The sequence below is a fragment of the Mustelus asterias genome, chromosome 1, assembly GCF_964213995.1.
Source record: "Mustelus asterias chromosome 1, sMusAst1.hap1.1, whole genome shotgun sequence".
Taxonomy (NCBI): domain Eukaryota; kingdom Metazoa; phylum Chordata; class Chondrichthyes; order Carcharhiniformes; family Triakidae; genus Mustelus; species Mustelus asterias.
This window is the reverse complement of record NC_135801.1, coordinates 12,867,920-12,883,593: the sequence shown is the minus strand read 5'-3', so window position 1 is coordinate 12,883,593 and position 15,674 is coordinate 12,867,920. Positions and strand designations below refer to the sequence as shown.

The following is a 15,674-nucleotide window of genomic DNA, read 5'->3' as shown; positions in this document are numbered from 1 at the left end:
CCATTGTCTGCCCCTCGCCCGCTCCGATTCCGTGGTGGGCGGGACGGTGGAATTCTGGCGTAGGTTCTGTTTTTTCTGTCGTTGGTGTTGAGGTGTTGTTGGAGTGGGGGAATGATGTTCTGGTGCACGCACAGGCATCATTGACTAATCCTTGGATATCTGGCCTTCTTAGGTTGGTCTTCTATTTTGCTTTGGCTGTGCACGCTGTGGCAGTGGTTATTTGACTATTTGGTTCATGTAATGTACAGTGGGCATATTGTCCTGTTGTGAGGGTTTCTCTGGTGTGGGGAAAGGGGTCGAATCACATTGATAGTGGGGCCAAAATGGCACCTCTGGGGTTTCCAGAGAAAGGACAGTTTGCTTTGTCCAGTTTATGAGAATGATGTGAACATTCTTGGCCCTCAGTGTGTCATTGAGCAGCTTAGGGCAATATTGGCTGTGTTTATCCGGCTCAGATGGAGGGCATGTTGGGTGGGCAAGTAGGTTGCTCTCCCCCAAGACATCCCCTTCAAGGAGCCGCTGGACTGCTCTCCTTCTTAAGACTTGGTCCCCCTGGAGGTGTGGTATCCTGTTGGCTACAGGTCCTGAGTGTGAGTCTGGGGGCTTCGGTTCAACGTTGTCAGAGTCTCCCTTCGGTTGGAGATTAGGCTGGATGGAGAAGATGGTCGCCTCCTCCGAGTAGCCTTATATGGAAACTTCCAGCCTGTCCATCTTCTAGGTTTGGGTGTCCCGAGAGGGAGGGAGTATCCTGTTCATAGTGAGATCATGCTGTTCCTGGTATGCTTCCTGTGAAAGTGTATGCTGAAAGACTACGTCTGACTTCTGTTGCATTATCCTGATTGAAGTAACTTTGAAGGTGACTCGTTGTGGATTCAAGTTATAAAGAGTTAATTCCCAACAATATTTATATATGTGCAAACAAGGCTCTGACGGATCTGCAAAACACAGTCTACTCCCTTCTAATCCCTGGCTCCAACTGGGGCTCCTCCCCAACTCAGGATGTGTGTCCTTGTCCCCGATTGGCTCGGTTTCCCGCACGGCCTCCCCATGGTGTCCGGCCCAATCACGTGACCCTCAGGGATCTGCTCCCTTAAAGCGGCCATGCTACCACACTGATGCTCCTCTCTTTTTGGAGCTTCCTTTATCCAAGTAGGTGGGGTGTTTTTACAGGCTCTGATTTGTTAGAGTTAACCTTGGAGGGTTTCCCTTACCTTGTCGGGAGGAGGAGGGTTGTATCTCCCCCCGCTATACTCTGCTGATGAGTGTCTTGATGATTCTTCTTCTTGTCAGTGGGGTTTCCTTGGTGGAATATGGTTTCAAATCTTTGGTGATGGGGAGCCTGATTGGTGCCTCTGATCTGGCTGGAGAGGAGGGAGGTTTGAAATGTTGCGAGCCTAGGCGAGATGTACGATTCCTTGGATTACTGTACATCAGAGCATACATTGACACGCCAGACCCTGTTCCGATGGCAGTATCCTGAGGTTCCTCTTTTTCTGGGTTATCTTTTTATTGCATGGAGGTCATGGGATGTTGAGATAGGCCTTGGTTCGTTGTATATTTTTCCATGAGGGATCCTCTATATTATGTAATTCTGTCTCTGTTATCCTGTGGAGGAGGGAGTGCACCATGGGGCCATATGCTCATGGCGTTACCCTGTTATCCCAAGATCCCCCACTCTTCCTGGTAGCCTCTCTTTATCCGTACAAGAGCAGACACCGACCGAAATGATTACAATGATTGATAATTGGAATTATTTGCATGAATAGGGGAAGGCAGTGGTGTAATGGTATTGTCACTGGACTTGTAATCTCGAGACTCAGGGTAATCCTCTCGGGACCCAGGTTCGAATCCCACCATAGAAAATGGCGAAATTTGAATTCAGTAAAAATCTGTAATTAGAAGATGACCATGAAACCATTGTCGATTGTCGTAAAAATCCATCTGGTTTATTAATGCTCTTTAGGGAAAGAAAACCTTACCCGGTCTGGCCTATATGTGACTTCAGACCCACAGCAATGTGGTTGACTCTTAAATGCCCTCTGAAATGGCCTAGCAAGCCACTCAGTTCAAGGGCAGTTAGGGATGGGCAATAAATGCTGACCCAGCCAGCAATGCCCACATCCCATGAATAAATAAAAACATTCGCTGGTCTTTTCTGTATATGTAGAATAATGATTACTCTGTACTGTACTAGATTTAAGGGATTTGATGTGTCTTGTGGTAAATATAAAATAAAAAACTTTTCAATAAAAATATCTGTTTAAAAAAATTACAGTCCAAGACATTGACTGGCTTGTAAGGTGGCCTCCTCCTGCTCCTATTTTCTATGTTTCTAAGATGGCAGTGAGTTGCTTCAACTTGTTATGCGATGGAAGGGCAGCAAGCAGATTCCAGTCCGGAGATCCCTTGTGTCGGTGGAGGCTTGGAGGGCCGAAGGGCCTGTTCCTGTGCTGTCATTTTCTTTGTTCTTTGACTACGTCCTGATCTTAACCCTGCAGCCAGGCCCACTCCTTCCAGGAGGGAGATAGATCGTTAAAGTAGTGTTGACAGGCAACAAACTTGCAAGTGTGTTGGGGGAGGACACCCGGATGGTGCGGCGGCCATTTTGAGTGTGTTCTGTTAAGACCAGCCACTTAATTGGAAGGATGAATTCGAGCTAATTGAGATAGCGTTGTGTTTAACAAATGCTCTTCAAAAACTGGCGAGGAAACATCGAATCGCCATTCAGTCAACTGTTCAGATATTTAAATTGCTGTGAGCACCAAACTTAAAAATTAATTAGAATTTTTATCTGATTGAAAGCACAATTATTACAGTTTAATCCATTTTAACTACAAAACAACAACAACATAAGGCCGATGTGTAGTTTAGCTTTTAATTGCTCCAAACAACTTTTCCCACTGCGCATCTTTCATGTTTTTTTTCTATCGAAATAAATTGTCCAGGCGGTGTAGCAAAATTTAACACAATAGCTAAACACAATGCCTTCATTGTACTTTGGAGTTATCTTCAAAAAAATAACAGTGTTGTACAAACATTTGGGACTTAAACATGTGAATTTCGACGGAAAATAGTGGGCAACAAAAAAATAATATCCTGCCTGTGGTGGACTTCAGTTGTGCCTTTGTCCTGCCTGGACCACCGTTGTGTGTTTGTCATGCCCTGCCGGCTCCTCCCCTTGTCACCTAGTATAAAGGTGGCTGTTTCCTCCCCCTTGTTCAGTCCAGGTTGGTTATCTGTTGGGATGTGCTCCTAGTTCTGTAATGAATAAAAGCCTACAGTTGTATTGGCACACGAGTAGTCTTTTGCCTAATTTAGAGCGCATCACTGCCCACTCTCAAGGTCGGTCAAAATGATTTGATTTGATTTATTATTGTCACATGTATTAACATACAGTGAAAAGTATTGTTTCTTGCGCGCTATACTGACAAAACATACCGTTCATAGAGAAGGAAACGAGACAGTTACAGTCATAGCTAGGGTGTAGAGAAAAATCAACTTAAGGAGAGGTTGGAGAAACTTGGTTTGTTCTCACTGGAACGACGGAGGTTGAGGGGTGACCTGATAGAAGTCTACAAGATTATGAGAGGCAGGGACAGAGTGGATAGTCAGAAGCTTTTCCTCAGGGTGGAAGAGTCAATTACTAGGGGGCATAGGTTTAAGGTGCGAGGGGCAAAGTTTAAAGGAGATGTATGAGGCAGGTTTTTTACACAGAGGGTGGTGGGAGCTCACTGCCGGGGGAGATAGTGGAAGCGGATACAGTAGTGGCTTTTAAGGGGCGTCTGGACAAATACATGAATAGGATGGGAATAGAGGGATATGGTCCCCGGAAGGGGAGGAGGTTTTAGTTAAGTCGGGCAGCATGGTCGTTACAGGCTTGGAGGGCCAAAGGGCCCTTTCTTGTGCTGTAGTTTTCTTTGTTTTTTGTTCTTTGTTCTTACTGTGAGGTAGGTCTATTCAAAAGTCTGACAGCAGCTGGGAAGAAGCTGTTCTTGAGTCGGTTGGTACATGACCTCAGACTTTTGTATCTTTTTCCTGACAGAAGAAGGTGGAAGAGAGAATGTCTGGGGTGCATGATTAATTATGCTGGCTGCTTTTCCGAGGCAGCGGGAAGTGTAGACAGAGTCAATGGATGGGAGGCTGGTTTGCGTGATGGATTGGGCTACATTCACGACTTTTTGTAGTTCCTTGCGGTTTTGGGCAGAGCAGGAGCCATACCAAGCTGTGATACAACCAGAAAGAATGCTTTCTATGGTGCATCTGTGAAGGTTGGCGAGAGTCGTAGCTGACATGCCAAATTTCCTTAGTCTTCTGAGAAAGTAGAGGCGTTGGTGGAATGAAACGAAGTGAAATGAACCATTCAAGCAAAATTGAAACAATCATTTCCGGGTTGGGTGTAGGATTGAGGGAAGGGTGTACCAGTCCTACAGGATAAAAGCAAATTACTGCGGATGCTGGAATCTGAAACCAAAAGAAAAAATGCTGGAAAATCTCAGCAGGCCTGGCAGCATCTGTAAGGAGAGAAAAGAGCTGACGTTTTGAGTCCAGACAACCCTTTATCAAACCTGGAGGGTTCCTGAGCTGCAGGAACCAATCATTTGCTGAGCCAGCCAGCTCTGTCATCAGTCATGTGACACGCAGTCAGCCTATTGTCTATATGTGAATTCTCCACACATTTACTCACCCACCACATTTGATTTAATCTCTCACAAGAAGAAATATCCTCTCCACATTCACCCTGTCAAGATCCCCCGGGATCTTATACGTTTTGATCAAAATGAGACATGTTGCCGAAATTTTCTATCTCACACTCACCAGGACAAACACAAGAACGCCAAATTTCAAACGATCACTATTTATACTACGGGAGGAACAGCTGCGGATTGGTTGGCAAGTCGAATCTGGCTGAGGCATTGCCATGGAGAAAGCAGTGGTGAACTATAGGCACCCATGTTTCTGGGTAATTTGAAAATGGCATACGACTTGAGCATATTTCTTTTGTTTGCAGATAATGGACATCTGCTTAGGAATGTGCAGCATTACTGGCTTCACTGATTATTTTAAATCGGCTGTTGGCGCACTCAGAATTATTCAGCAAGTGCTGTCCAACTATGGAAGCACATCTAACAGTAGTCCTTTTGTTTTGGGTTTTGCACGCATGGGTTGGTTGAGTTCAGTCTGTCGTCTGCCTATTATGAACAAGTGGAGGAACGGATTGTGATGATTTGATCAGCCAATCATTGGGAGGGACGGCCAGTGTACCTGGCCTCACACCAGCACTGAAATTCAGGGACAATGTTGCTCAATTGTATGGTAGCCAGGAAGTGGTTTTGGACTGACGGCAGCATTGTATTAGTGGAAAGTACCCTCAGGCCACCACTGCATAGCAGATAGACCAGGCACTTTTCCCACCTGTGTTGGCCACCATGTGTTTAAGTTTATTTATTAGTGTCACAAGTAGGCTTACATTAACACTGCAATTAAGTTAGTGTGAAAGTCCCTTAGTCGCCACACTCTGGCACCGTTCGGTTACACTGAGAGAGAATGCACCTAAACCAGCACGTCTTTTGGACTGTGGGAGCAGTAAATGTGTGGAGAATTCACACATAGACAATACTCTGACTGCGTGTCACATGCCTGATGACACGTTGCTGAGCTGGCTGGCTCAGCAAATGATTGGTTCTTGCAGGACTGGTACGTCCTTCCCTCAATCCTACACCTGACCCGGAAATGGTCATTTCAACTGGAGCACGTGGAGGAAACCAACACAGACATGGGTAGAACATGTAGACTCCGCATAGACAGTGACCCAAGTAGAGAATTGAACCCGGGTCCCTTGCGCTGCGAGGCAGCAGTGCTAATTACTGTGCCACCATGCCATCCATCGACCATATGTGGTATAGGTTATTGCGATTGTTTGAAATTTGGTATTCTTGCATTTGTCCCAATGAGTGCAAATCGAAAAGCTTCGACAATGTGTCTCTCTTTTCGTCAACGCCCTTCAAATTGTTCAATCACGGTGAATAAAGGGGGCAGCAGCATCATCTTCTTCCCCTCGTTCTTTCCTTATGTGCCCTAATCCACTCCTCAAAACTAAAGTTACGATAAGAGAAATAGAACTTTAGTTTTAACACGGTCACCCCAACGCTGTAAAAGATGACATTTTGCAGAGAAAAAAAGTTTATTTATTAGTGTCACAAGTAGGCTTACATTAACACTGCAATGAAGTTACTGTGAAACTCCCCTTGTCGCCACACTCCGGCGCCTGTTCGGGTACACTGAGGGAGAATTTAGCGTGACTAATGCACCTAACCAGCATGTCTTTTGAACTGTGGGCGGAGAACTCACCAATAATATTAACGTTTCGAACCAAACGCTGCCTGGGTTGTTAGTGTTGTTGCGCCTTGAGTTAGCTGTATTTTTGTATAATTTGATGGTCAGTGATTACCTTCTGTTGCAAAGGGTGATCTCTTCTGGGGCCAGTTGAACAACCATTGAGATAGACACAGGTGCTTTAGAACCGGGGTGCCGCTATAGGGCATGTGAAGTAAAGTTGCTGTGTTACACAGCAGAGTGTTAAATTGGTACATCCTTGAGTTTCCCCTTATTTATGATTGGCAAGGTGTGATGCACATTAACTAGATTTTAATACTGGACGTTAATTGTTTCCCTTTCATGTGTGATCCCACTGGGGCTATGCTCTGGCGAATTAGCCCTGCTGGACTTTCCAATAAAGCACGGCTGGTTTTAGGTTTCTCTCCACAGCTGTGGTACCAGATGAAATTTGAGCTCACCCATTCATTTAACACTATCCAACATCCTAGCCCTGAAACACTCAGTGTACTTAGCTTAGAATAGAAGTCAAATCCCCACAGTATAGAAGGAGGCCATTTGGCCCATCGAGCCTGTACCGATCACAATCCCACCCGGGCCCTATTCCCGTAACCCCATGCATTTACCCTGCTAATCCTGCTGACACTGGGGTCAATTTAGCATGGCCAATCAACCTAATCTGCACATCTTTGGAGTGTGGGAGGAAACCGGAGCACCCGGAGGAAACCCACACAGACACGAGGAGAATGTGCAAACTCCACACAGACAGTGACCCGAGACCAGAATTGAACCTGGGATCCTGGCGCTGCGAGGCAGCAGTGCTAACCACTGTGCCACGGTGCTGTCCGGCTTCCTCCAGGTTTGTCTGCAGTGTCATGCAGTGCAGTAGTTGTTCCTCTGTTGAGGCTTCAACATTAATCATGCACCTTCAGCTGCAGGTTCAGAACATCTAACATCAGTAGACACGCACTATAATTCCAACGACTTTCTGGGACCAGCTCTTCCCGGGTCCCAGTTGTGGTCATTGGAGCCAGCCCAGAATGCACCAGCTGTGGCACCCCTGGCAAGCCCAGTTGGAGACAGACCAGGGCTGTGCAGATAATGAGGAACATTCAAGTTGCAGTTGCCTGTACAAACACCATTCTCAATGACTGGGGAAGGAACGCAGATTATTGTCACCAGAGAATGTACCTGTGTAGAGATGTACATCGCAGCCTGGTTTAGACACACATTGTCTCCCAAAGTTTTAACTGGATAAAGACTGAGTCATTGTGAGGCCTGCGATCCTTTTCATTTTTACATATTTTCCAATTGAAGGTAGCTACATGATTTGAAAAATAATTGTCTTGATTCAAACATAGAATCATAGAATTCCTACAGTGCAGAAAGAGACCATTCGGCCCATCGAGTCTGCACTGATCACAATCTCACCAAGGCCCTATCCCACATATTTGCCCCTCTAATCTCTCTGACTGCACATCCAGGGACACTAAGGGGCAATTGAGCATGGCCAATGCACCTAACCTGCACATCTTTGGACTGTGGGAGGAAACCGGAGCACCCGGGGGAAACCCATGCAGACACAGGGAGAATTTGCAATATTTGGGGAGAATGGTCAATATTCTGCACGGCATTGGGTGATGTTGCGGGAAATTGGGTTTAAAGTTTATTTATTAGTATCACAAGCAGGCTTACATTGACACTGCAATGAAGTTACTGTGAAATCCCCTAGTCGCCACACTCCGGTGCCTGTTCGGAGAAGTGAGGGAGAAGTTAGCATGGCCAATGCACCTAACCAGCAAGTCTTTCGGACAGTGGGAGGAAACCGGAGCACCCGGAGGAAACCCCACAGACACGAGGAGGACGTGCAGACTCTGCACAGACAGTGACCCAAGCCGAGAATCGAACCTGGGTCCCTGGCGTTGTGAGGCAGCAGTGCTAACCACTGCACCACCGTGCCGCCATTATATTTGGTACATTTGTCCACCCACTATGTGATTGTTGCTACATCCAACCTTTGCTGATGCTGCTCTCTGCTGCCTGGTGTATGTTGAATAATGTTCTGTACCCCAAAAGACCCTCGTACAGTTGCTGTCTTCAACTGAATTTAATCTAATTTCTTCGTATCTCTCCAATTCAGGTTTTCCCACCCTATGGTTCCTGGTAACCATAACCCGCCTACCACCGGGATTCCTCACCCAGCTATTGTGAACCACCAAATCAAGCAAGAACCCATGCACAACGAGATTGAACACATGGACATGTAGGTTGACAACTTGGAGATTTTCCAAAAATGTTTTTTCTCTTGGGAGGAGGGAAGGACACCGTTATTCAAAATGTCCGATTGATAGATTGCTGTTAGGCAGGTGTTACAGATGTGGAGATGCCGGCGTTGGACTGGGGTGGGCACAGTAAGAAGTCTAACAACACCAGGTTAAAGTCCAACAGGTTTATTTGGGAGCCAAATAAGCTACCAAATAAACCTGTTGGACTTTAACCTGGTGTTGTTAGACTTCTTAAGGTGTTACAGAGCCAGGGCAGGGAGATGGAGTTATAATCAGTCGTGATCCAATTGAATGAAGGATAAGCCTCGAGGGGCTAAATGGTCTCCTATGTTAGGAGGCTATACAAATTCACATTTTACTTTCTCACTGTGGGGAGGGGGGAACAAAGAACAAAGAACAATACAGCACAGGAATAGGCCCTTCGGCCCTCCAAGCCCGTGCCGCTCCCTGGTCCAAACTAGACCATTCTAGTGAGGGGAGAATGTGCAAACTCCGCACAGACAGTGACCCGAGGCCGGAATTGAACCCAGCTGCCTGGCACTGTGAGGGGAGGGGACAGAGTGAGGCATTTTGGTGTTTTAGTGTTTCTTCCATCAACGGGAATGATTGAAGTTGGTGAAATGTATGATCCTTTCTCTTTTGCCCAATAGAAAACCTCACCATGAAATGAGGAAGGAGCAAGAGGCCAAAAAACCGCACATCAAGAAACCGCTCAACGCCTTTATGTTGTACATGAAGGAGATGAGAGCCAATGTGGTGGCAGAGTGTACACTGAAAGAGAGCGCCGCCATTAATCAAATCCTCGGCCGGAGGGTGAGTACGTAATGTGCGGCCTAAAGGAAAAGGATCCAGTGACTTTTCTAAACTTAAAGTAAAGTTTATTTATTAGTGCCACAAGTAAGGCTTACATTAACACTGCAATGAAGTTACTGTGAAAGTCCCCTAGTCGCCACGCTCCAGCGCCTGTTCGGGTACACTGAGGGAGAATTTAACATGGCCAATACACCCTAACCCGCACGTCTTTCAGACTGTGGGAGGAAACCGGAGCACCCGGAGGAAACCCACGCAGACACGGGGAGAACGTGCAGCCTCCGCACGGACAGTGATCCAAGCCGGGAATCGAACCCATTTGGAGATTTTGTCCCGTGCCCACCAGACGTGCCCCCTCACCTCCCGCTGCCCTACATCACCAATATTTCAATATTAGTAATAGTAATTTAATAATTGAGCGGCACGGTGACACGGTGCTGCTGCTCCCTCACAGCGTCAGGGACCCGGGTTCAATTCCGGCCTCAGGTCACTGTCTGTGTGGAGCCTGCACGTTCTTCCCATGTCGACAGGGATTATCTCCGGGTGCTCCGGTTTCCTCACATAGTCCAAAAGACATGCTGGTTAGGTGCATTGGCCGTGTTACATTCTCCCTCAGTGTACCCAAACAGGCGCCGGGGTGCGGCGACTCGGGGAATTTCACAGAAACTTCATTGCAGTGTTAATTTAAGCTTACTTGTGACACTAATAAATAAACTTTAGATGTTCAAATGAAATGAATAGTAAAATACCCGACTTTTTTTTAATGATTTACCTAGAATCCCTAAAGTGCAGAAAGAGGCCATTCAGCCTATCGAGTCTGCACCGACAACAATCCAGGCTCTATCCCTGTAACCCCTAAGTATTTACCCTGCTGATCGTCCTGACATGAAAGGGCAATTTAGCACGGCCAATCCACCTAACCTGCACATCTTTGGACTGTGAGAGGAAACCAGAGCACCCGGAGGAAACCCACGCAGAAACGGGGAGAATGTGCAAACTCTGCACAGACAGTGACCCAAGGCCGGAATCGAACCTGGGTCCCTGGCGCTGTGAGGCAGCAGTGCTAACCCGCTGTGCCACCGTGCCGCCCCGAATGATCTCGGGATGTTTTTTTCTGAGTGGCTCACAATAGTGTCGGAGAGACTGAACTTTAATTCGTGGAGACTCCAGGAAAATTGGCGGTCGATCGACAATGGCGGCTCATCGCTCTCTCCCTCTCTTTGTCTCTCTTACTCAAACCGTCCCAATGCTGCACTGAGTCCAGTGAGTACTGACTGTGAGCGCTGCACAGTCACAGCTCAGAATTGGTGATGTAAAAGTAAACCGAACGAGCCGGTGATAGGTCACGGAGAGGTCCTGTGCTCGCCCGCTGGCGTTCCCGCACAAATAATCCCTGCCTTTCATTCCTTGTGAAAGTCACTAGTGTCAGCTTTACCAGATATCTGCCCCTACAGTTACCAGTGCCTCTGGCTACCTTGCTTTGTTCTGTCACTTGATATGTAACGAGAGAAAAAAAGTGCCATTGACGACCCCCTTTTTAAATCTGACAAGCTCCTACTGCAGGCAGAATCTGAAGTGTCCATAAGCAACAGCCTCCTTTATTACAGGCGGGTAAATGAGGAGTGGGGGCGGTGGGGGGGGTGGGGGCAGAGAGAATTGAGAATGAATCAAAGAATTGTTGTAAGAGGAGCTACCATTGCAAGCCATAGTGACTCCGTGTGACTCAGAGTTCCTAATCCTGGGGTGGGTGAAATACCACGGGAGAGATTCTCGGCCCTCCCAGCCGTGTGTTTCCCACCAGTGGGATGTGGCGTGTTGTTTGTTAGCGGCAGGATTCTCTGGTTCCCGCCGCTGTCGATGGGAATTCCCATTGACGTCGCCCCCCCCCCCACACCGGCCGGAAACCCGGAGAATCCCGCCGGTGTGAACGGCTGGAGAATTCCATGCATTTTGGACACATGACCTCCAATCATTCCATCTTTCTTTGGTGCGCGCCACCTTCCCACACCAACTGGATTACCTGATTGGATGATTTTTAATTGATTTTTAGCTTTGCTCCCCATTTCCAACACTTCTAAAGTGTTTCGGGAAGTCAGGCATCTCACAGGAGTTTTGTAGGGCGGCACGGTGGCACCGTGGTTAGCACTGCTGTCTCACAGCGCCAGGGACCCGGGTTCGATTCCCGGCATGGGTCACTGTCTGCGTGGAGTTTGCACATTCTCCCCGTGTCCGCATGGGATTCCTCCGGGCGCTCCAGTTTCCTCCCACAGTTGGAAAGACGTGCTTGTTAGTTGCATTGACCCGAACAGGCGCCGGAGTGTGGCGACTAGGGGATTTTCACAGTAACTTCATTGCAGTGTTAATGCAAGCCCACTTGTGACACCAATAAATAAACTTTACAGTAGAACAACCTTTGATTCGATGCTAATCTCATATCATGAATGCCGTGGAAGTTGAGTGTGAGTGTGTGATATGCCTGTCAGTGTAGGAAGGAACAGGAGTTGGAGACACTGAATTGAAAGTATATGGGGTACAGGTACATTCTCTAGTTTGGCAATGCCCAGCCAGAATGAAGGCTGGCAAATGCCTCTGAGACCAGGCAGCTCAGTCAGAGATGGATAGAAATGTTTCATCTCCTGTAACATCCCCACTCTCACTGACCTCAGTAGAAATAGATATCAAGTTCATAGTATCCCATAGAATCCCTACAGTGCAGAAAGAGGCCGTTTGGCCCATCAAATCTGCACTGACTCTCCAAAAGAGCATCTTACCCAGGCCCTATCCTTGTAACCCTACCTATTTACCCGCAGATCCTCCTAACCTATACATCTTTGGAGACTAAGGGGCAATTTAGCATGGCCAGTCCACCTAACCTGCACATCCTTGGAGTCTCGGAGGAAACCAACGCAGACACGGGGAGAACGTGCAAACTCCACACAGACAGTGACCCAAGCCGGGAATCAAACCTGGGTTCCTGGCGCTGTGAGGAGGCAGTGCTAACCACTGTGCCACCCCTGGGGGAGGGGGGCATGAGCCAATATTGTCCGTGATTAAAATGAGCCCACTTGTATGTGAACAAGATGCACTGTGGTGCATTGCCAGTGTACAGACCTGCGCTTGGAATGATAGCCCTCCCTCGCCAACATAATGGCTTTTTTCCACAAATAATGGACACCCGTTTCTGACCAATCACTGTCTGCTCAATCCTCTCGCTGACTGTTTGAGTAACGTCCGCCCATCTCTTCCTGTTACAGTGGCATGCTTTGTCGCGTGAAGAACAAGCAAAATACTACGAACTGGCTCGTAAAGAACGGCAGCTTCATATGCAGCTTTACCCTGGCTGGTCTGCGCGGGATAACTATGTAAGTTTCTTGTGTTTCTAATCGGGCTCCTCAGCAACCATTTCGTTCACTCCCCACCCCGCCCACCCCCCTCCTTTCTTTTGTAAGAGGGAGTTTACAGCTCGTAAACAAACAAAGCAGCAGACATTTCCAATTTGCGTTCACCTCATCCTCCCAGTTATTGTTGTGATCGACCCCTCTGTATTTAGTAAGGAACGCCCTCCCGCTCAAATACAACACGTGGCATCACTGGATTGTAAATGTGAGCCCCAGACAACTCACAGGCTTGTAACTTGCTGGCTCCCCGGTGTTGGATTTGTGGGAGGGTATCCCAGTGATGCACTGGGGAATCCCTCTCGGTAGTTCCCATGCAAGGGTTCACCATTGTCCAGAAGCGCTAACTTCCTCTGGACTATCGCTCTGGGCTGGGAATCATCCGACAGACATGATTTAAATCGCTAACTTTGATTAATTCAGCCAGTTTTACACCAACAGTTACTCTGAAACAGTTAGAAGAAAGAAATCCTCTTTGAACTTCAGAGTAATGAGTTGAAACACCCAGACTGAGCCCCGCAGGGGATACGGCCCACATTCCAAACCCTCCACCCCCCTGACGAAGTAACCCCCCCCCACCACCCGCCCCCCCCCCCACCCCCCGGGTATTCTCAGCCAACCTCCCCCCGACCTCCACAATCCTGACCCCACCCAATGGCATAATCCCAGTTACACTGTACTCACGTTGACTAACACCCCTCTCCCCACATTCGACCCAACTCGACAATGCCCGCCCCGCCCCCGAGACCTGACATCCCCCCACCCCCTCTCCGGTCCTGACACCCCCAACCTGACAACTTCCCCTCCCCTCCCCCACCCCAGACCTGATCTGATCTCCCTGCCCACAGAGACCGAACAACCTCAACCGAACGTGACAACCCAGCTCCCACCTCACCCGACCCCACCCCACCACCCCCAGAACTGACATACCTACCCCGCCTCCCCCCTCAGACCTGACACCCTCGACCCAACGTGACACCCCCATCTCCCCCAAACCCCTCCCCCCCCCCAACTAACCCCCGGACTCGACACCCCTTGACCTAACGTGGCTGCCCACCTCTCCCAATCACCCCCCCCCCCCCCCCCAACTAACCCCCCCGGACCCGACACCCCACGACCCAACGTGACACCCCCACCACCCCACCAACCTCCCCCCCCCCCTCAACTAACGCCCGGACTCGACATCCCTCGACCCAACATGATTCCCCACCTCCCCCAAAGCCCCCCCCCACTCCCCTCCCTCCCCCCCCCCCCCCCCCCCCCCCCGCCTCCCCCGGACTCGACACACCTGACCCGAAGTGACACCTGACCTCACCGCTCTTCAATTGGTACGTACACACAGTTCGGGAGCATTGATAGGCCAGGCGCGCAGTTCAGATTTTGATCCATGGAATCTGAACCTATCCAGGATTAAGTTGCTCCCCCTCTTCCTAGTTTTTCAAACGATGCATTTGGACCTCTGTGGCACACAGGAAGATGTCACAAATTCATGTTGCACAGAATTGAATCCATGAGACAGCAGCTGAAATAAAATCAAATGAAGATATTAGATTTTGTCCTCGTGGAGGACTAGAGCTTCATAAAAATGCATTCTTGTATCAAATTTCAGGCAGAATCACACAAAGGGGAAGGTTCGTGTTTTAGACAGGTAGTGTTGCAAGGACACTTCTTTATCTGTTGCCCAGATTAAGTCACACATCCCCTGCCTCATTGTGAGGTTGTGAATAGACTCTCTGTTCGAAAACTATTGGACCTTGGCTCCTGATGTCTTCATGACATTTGTTACAGTGCCCTCACTGTAATGCAAGACATGTTACAAAGCAGGCTAGGTACCTGAGAGCCTTATGTTATACCGAGGCTGGCTTTGCTTGATTCTCGGTGATACTCAACCTGCTTTCAGACTTAATTTGTGTGTGCAATTTCAGCACGTGCTGGCGAACTGACAATGGTTAAACTTTTGCTCGCCTTTATCCAGTTTCCCCGTGAGTCGTTCTTCCTTTCTCTGTTAATGAGGGTCATCAGCTACGGACACAATGACAAAAATATTAACTTCCGCAGCCAGACGGGCGACTGGTCCCTCCAGATGTCCAGACGATCTTCACGGCCAAGTCTTGTTGCAAACACGCCACTGGATTTCTGGCTGCCCGCAATAAGAGAGAAGGCCGTCAGGAATGGCCTGATTGGGGGACAGGCAGTGGGGAGGTGGGGTCAGGTGGGGGGGAGAACAGCAGTTCAGGTCAGGGTAACTCCAGGAAACCCCTCACATTCCTTTTACAATTCTTTCTTTGAATTTGGGCTCGCTAGCAAGTGTTATGAATGTCTTTAGCAGAGAACTGTGCAAGGAGAACCACTAAGTAGGCCTCGTAAGTTAAACTTTATTCGAGGTGTGGACCATGCCACAATTAAATCCTAGATTCTTTAACTGGGTTCCACAATGGGAGGGAGCTAACCCCCGCCCCCCCAGGGGTCATCTGATCCACATTCTTAAAGGGCCAGTACGCATCCCAAACCCCAACATGCATTATATACATATAGAATCATAGAAACCCTACAGTGCAGAAGGAGGCCATTTGGCCCATTGGGGCTGCACTGATAACAATCCCACCAAGGCCCTATCCCTGTAACCCCACATATTTACCCAACTAATCCCTCTATTTTTCACAACCCGGGACACTGAGAGGCAATTTAACACCACCAATGCACTTAACCTGCACACCTTTGGACTGTGGGAGGAAAGAGGATCACCCGGAGGAAACCCACGCAGACACGGGAAGAATGTGCAAACTCCACACAGAGAGTGAACCTGAGCCGGGAATCGAACCCAGGTCCCTGGAGCTGTGAGGTAGCAGTG

The 15,674-nt window shown here is 48.4% G+C and overlaps 1 protein-coding gene across 3 annotated transcripts in view; it reads left to right on the top strand.

Moving 5' to 3' along the window:
- The window catches only part of lef1 (lymphoid enhancer-binding factor 1), a 182,020-nt gene that overhangs the window by 99,390 nt on the left and 66,956 nt on the right, over nt 1-15,674 (top strand). For all 3 annotated transcript variants that reach the window (XM_078209350.1, XM_078209359.1, XM_078209341.1), the window contains exons 6-8: nt 8,474-8,596; nt 9,269-9,431; nt 12,683-12,790. In XM_078209350.1, the coding sequence (XP_078065476.1) occupies nt 8,474-8,596; nt 9,269-9,431; nt 12,683-12,790 (394 nt within the window). The remainder of the gene's footprint in view (nt 1-8,473; nt 8,597-9,268; nt 9,432-12,682; nt 12,791-15,674) is intronic.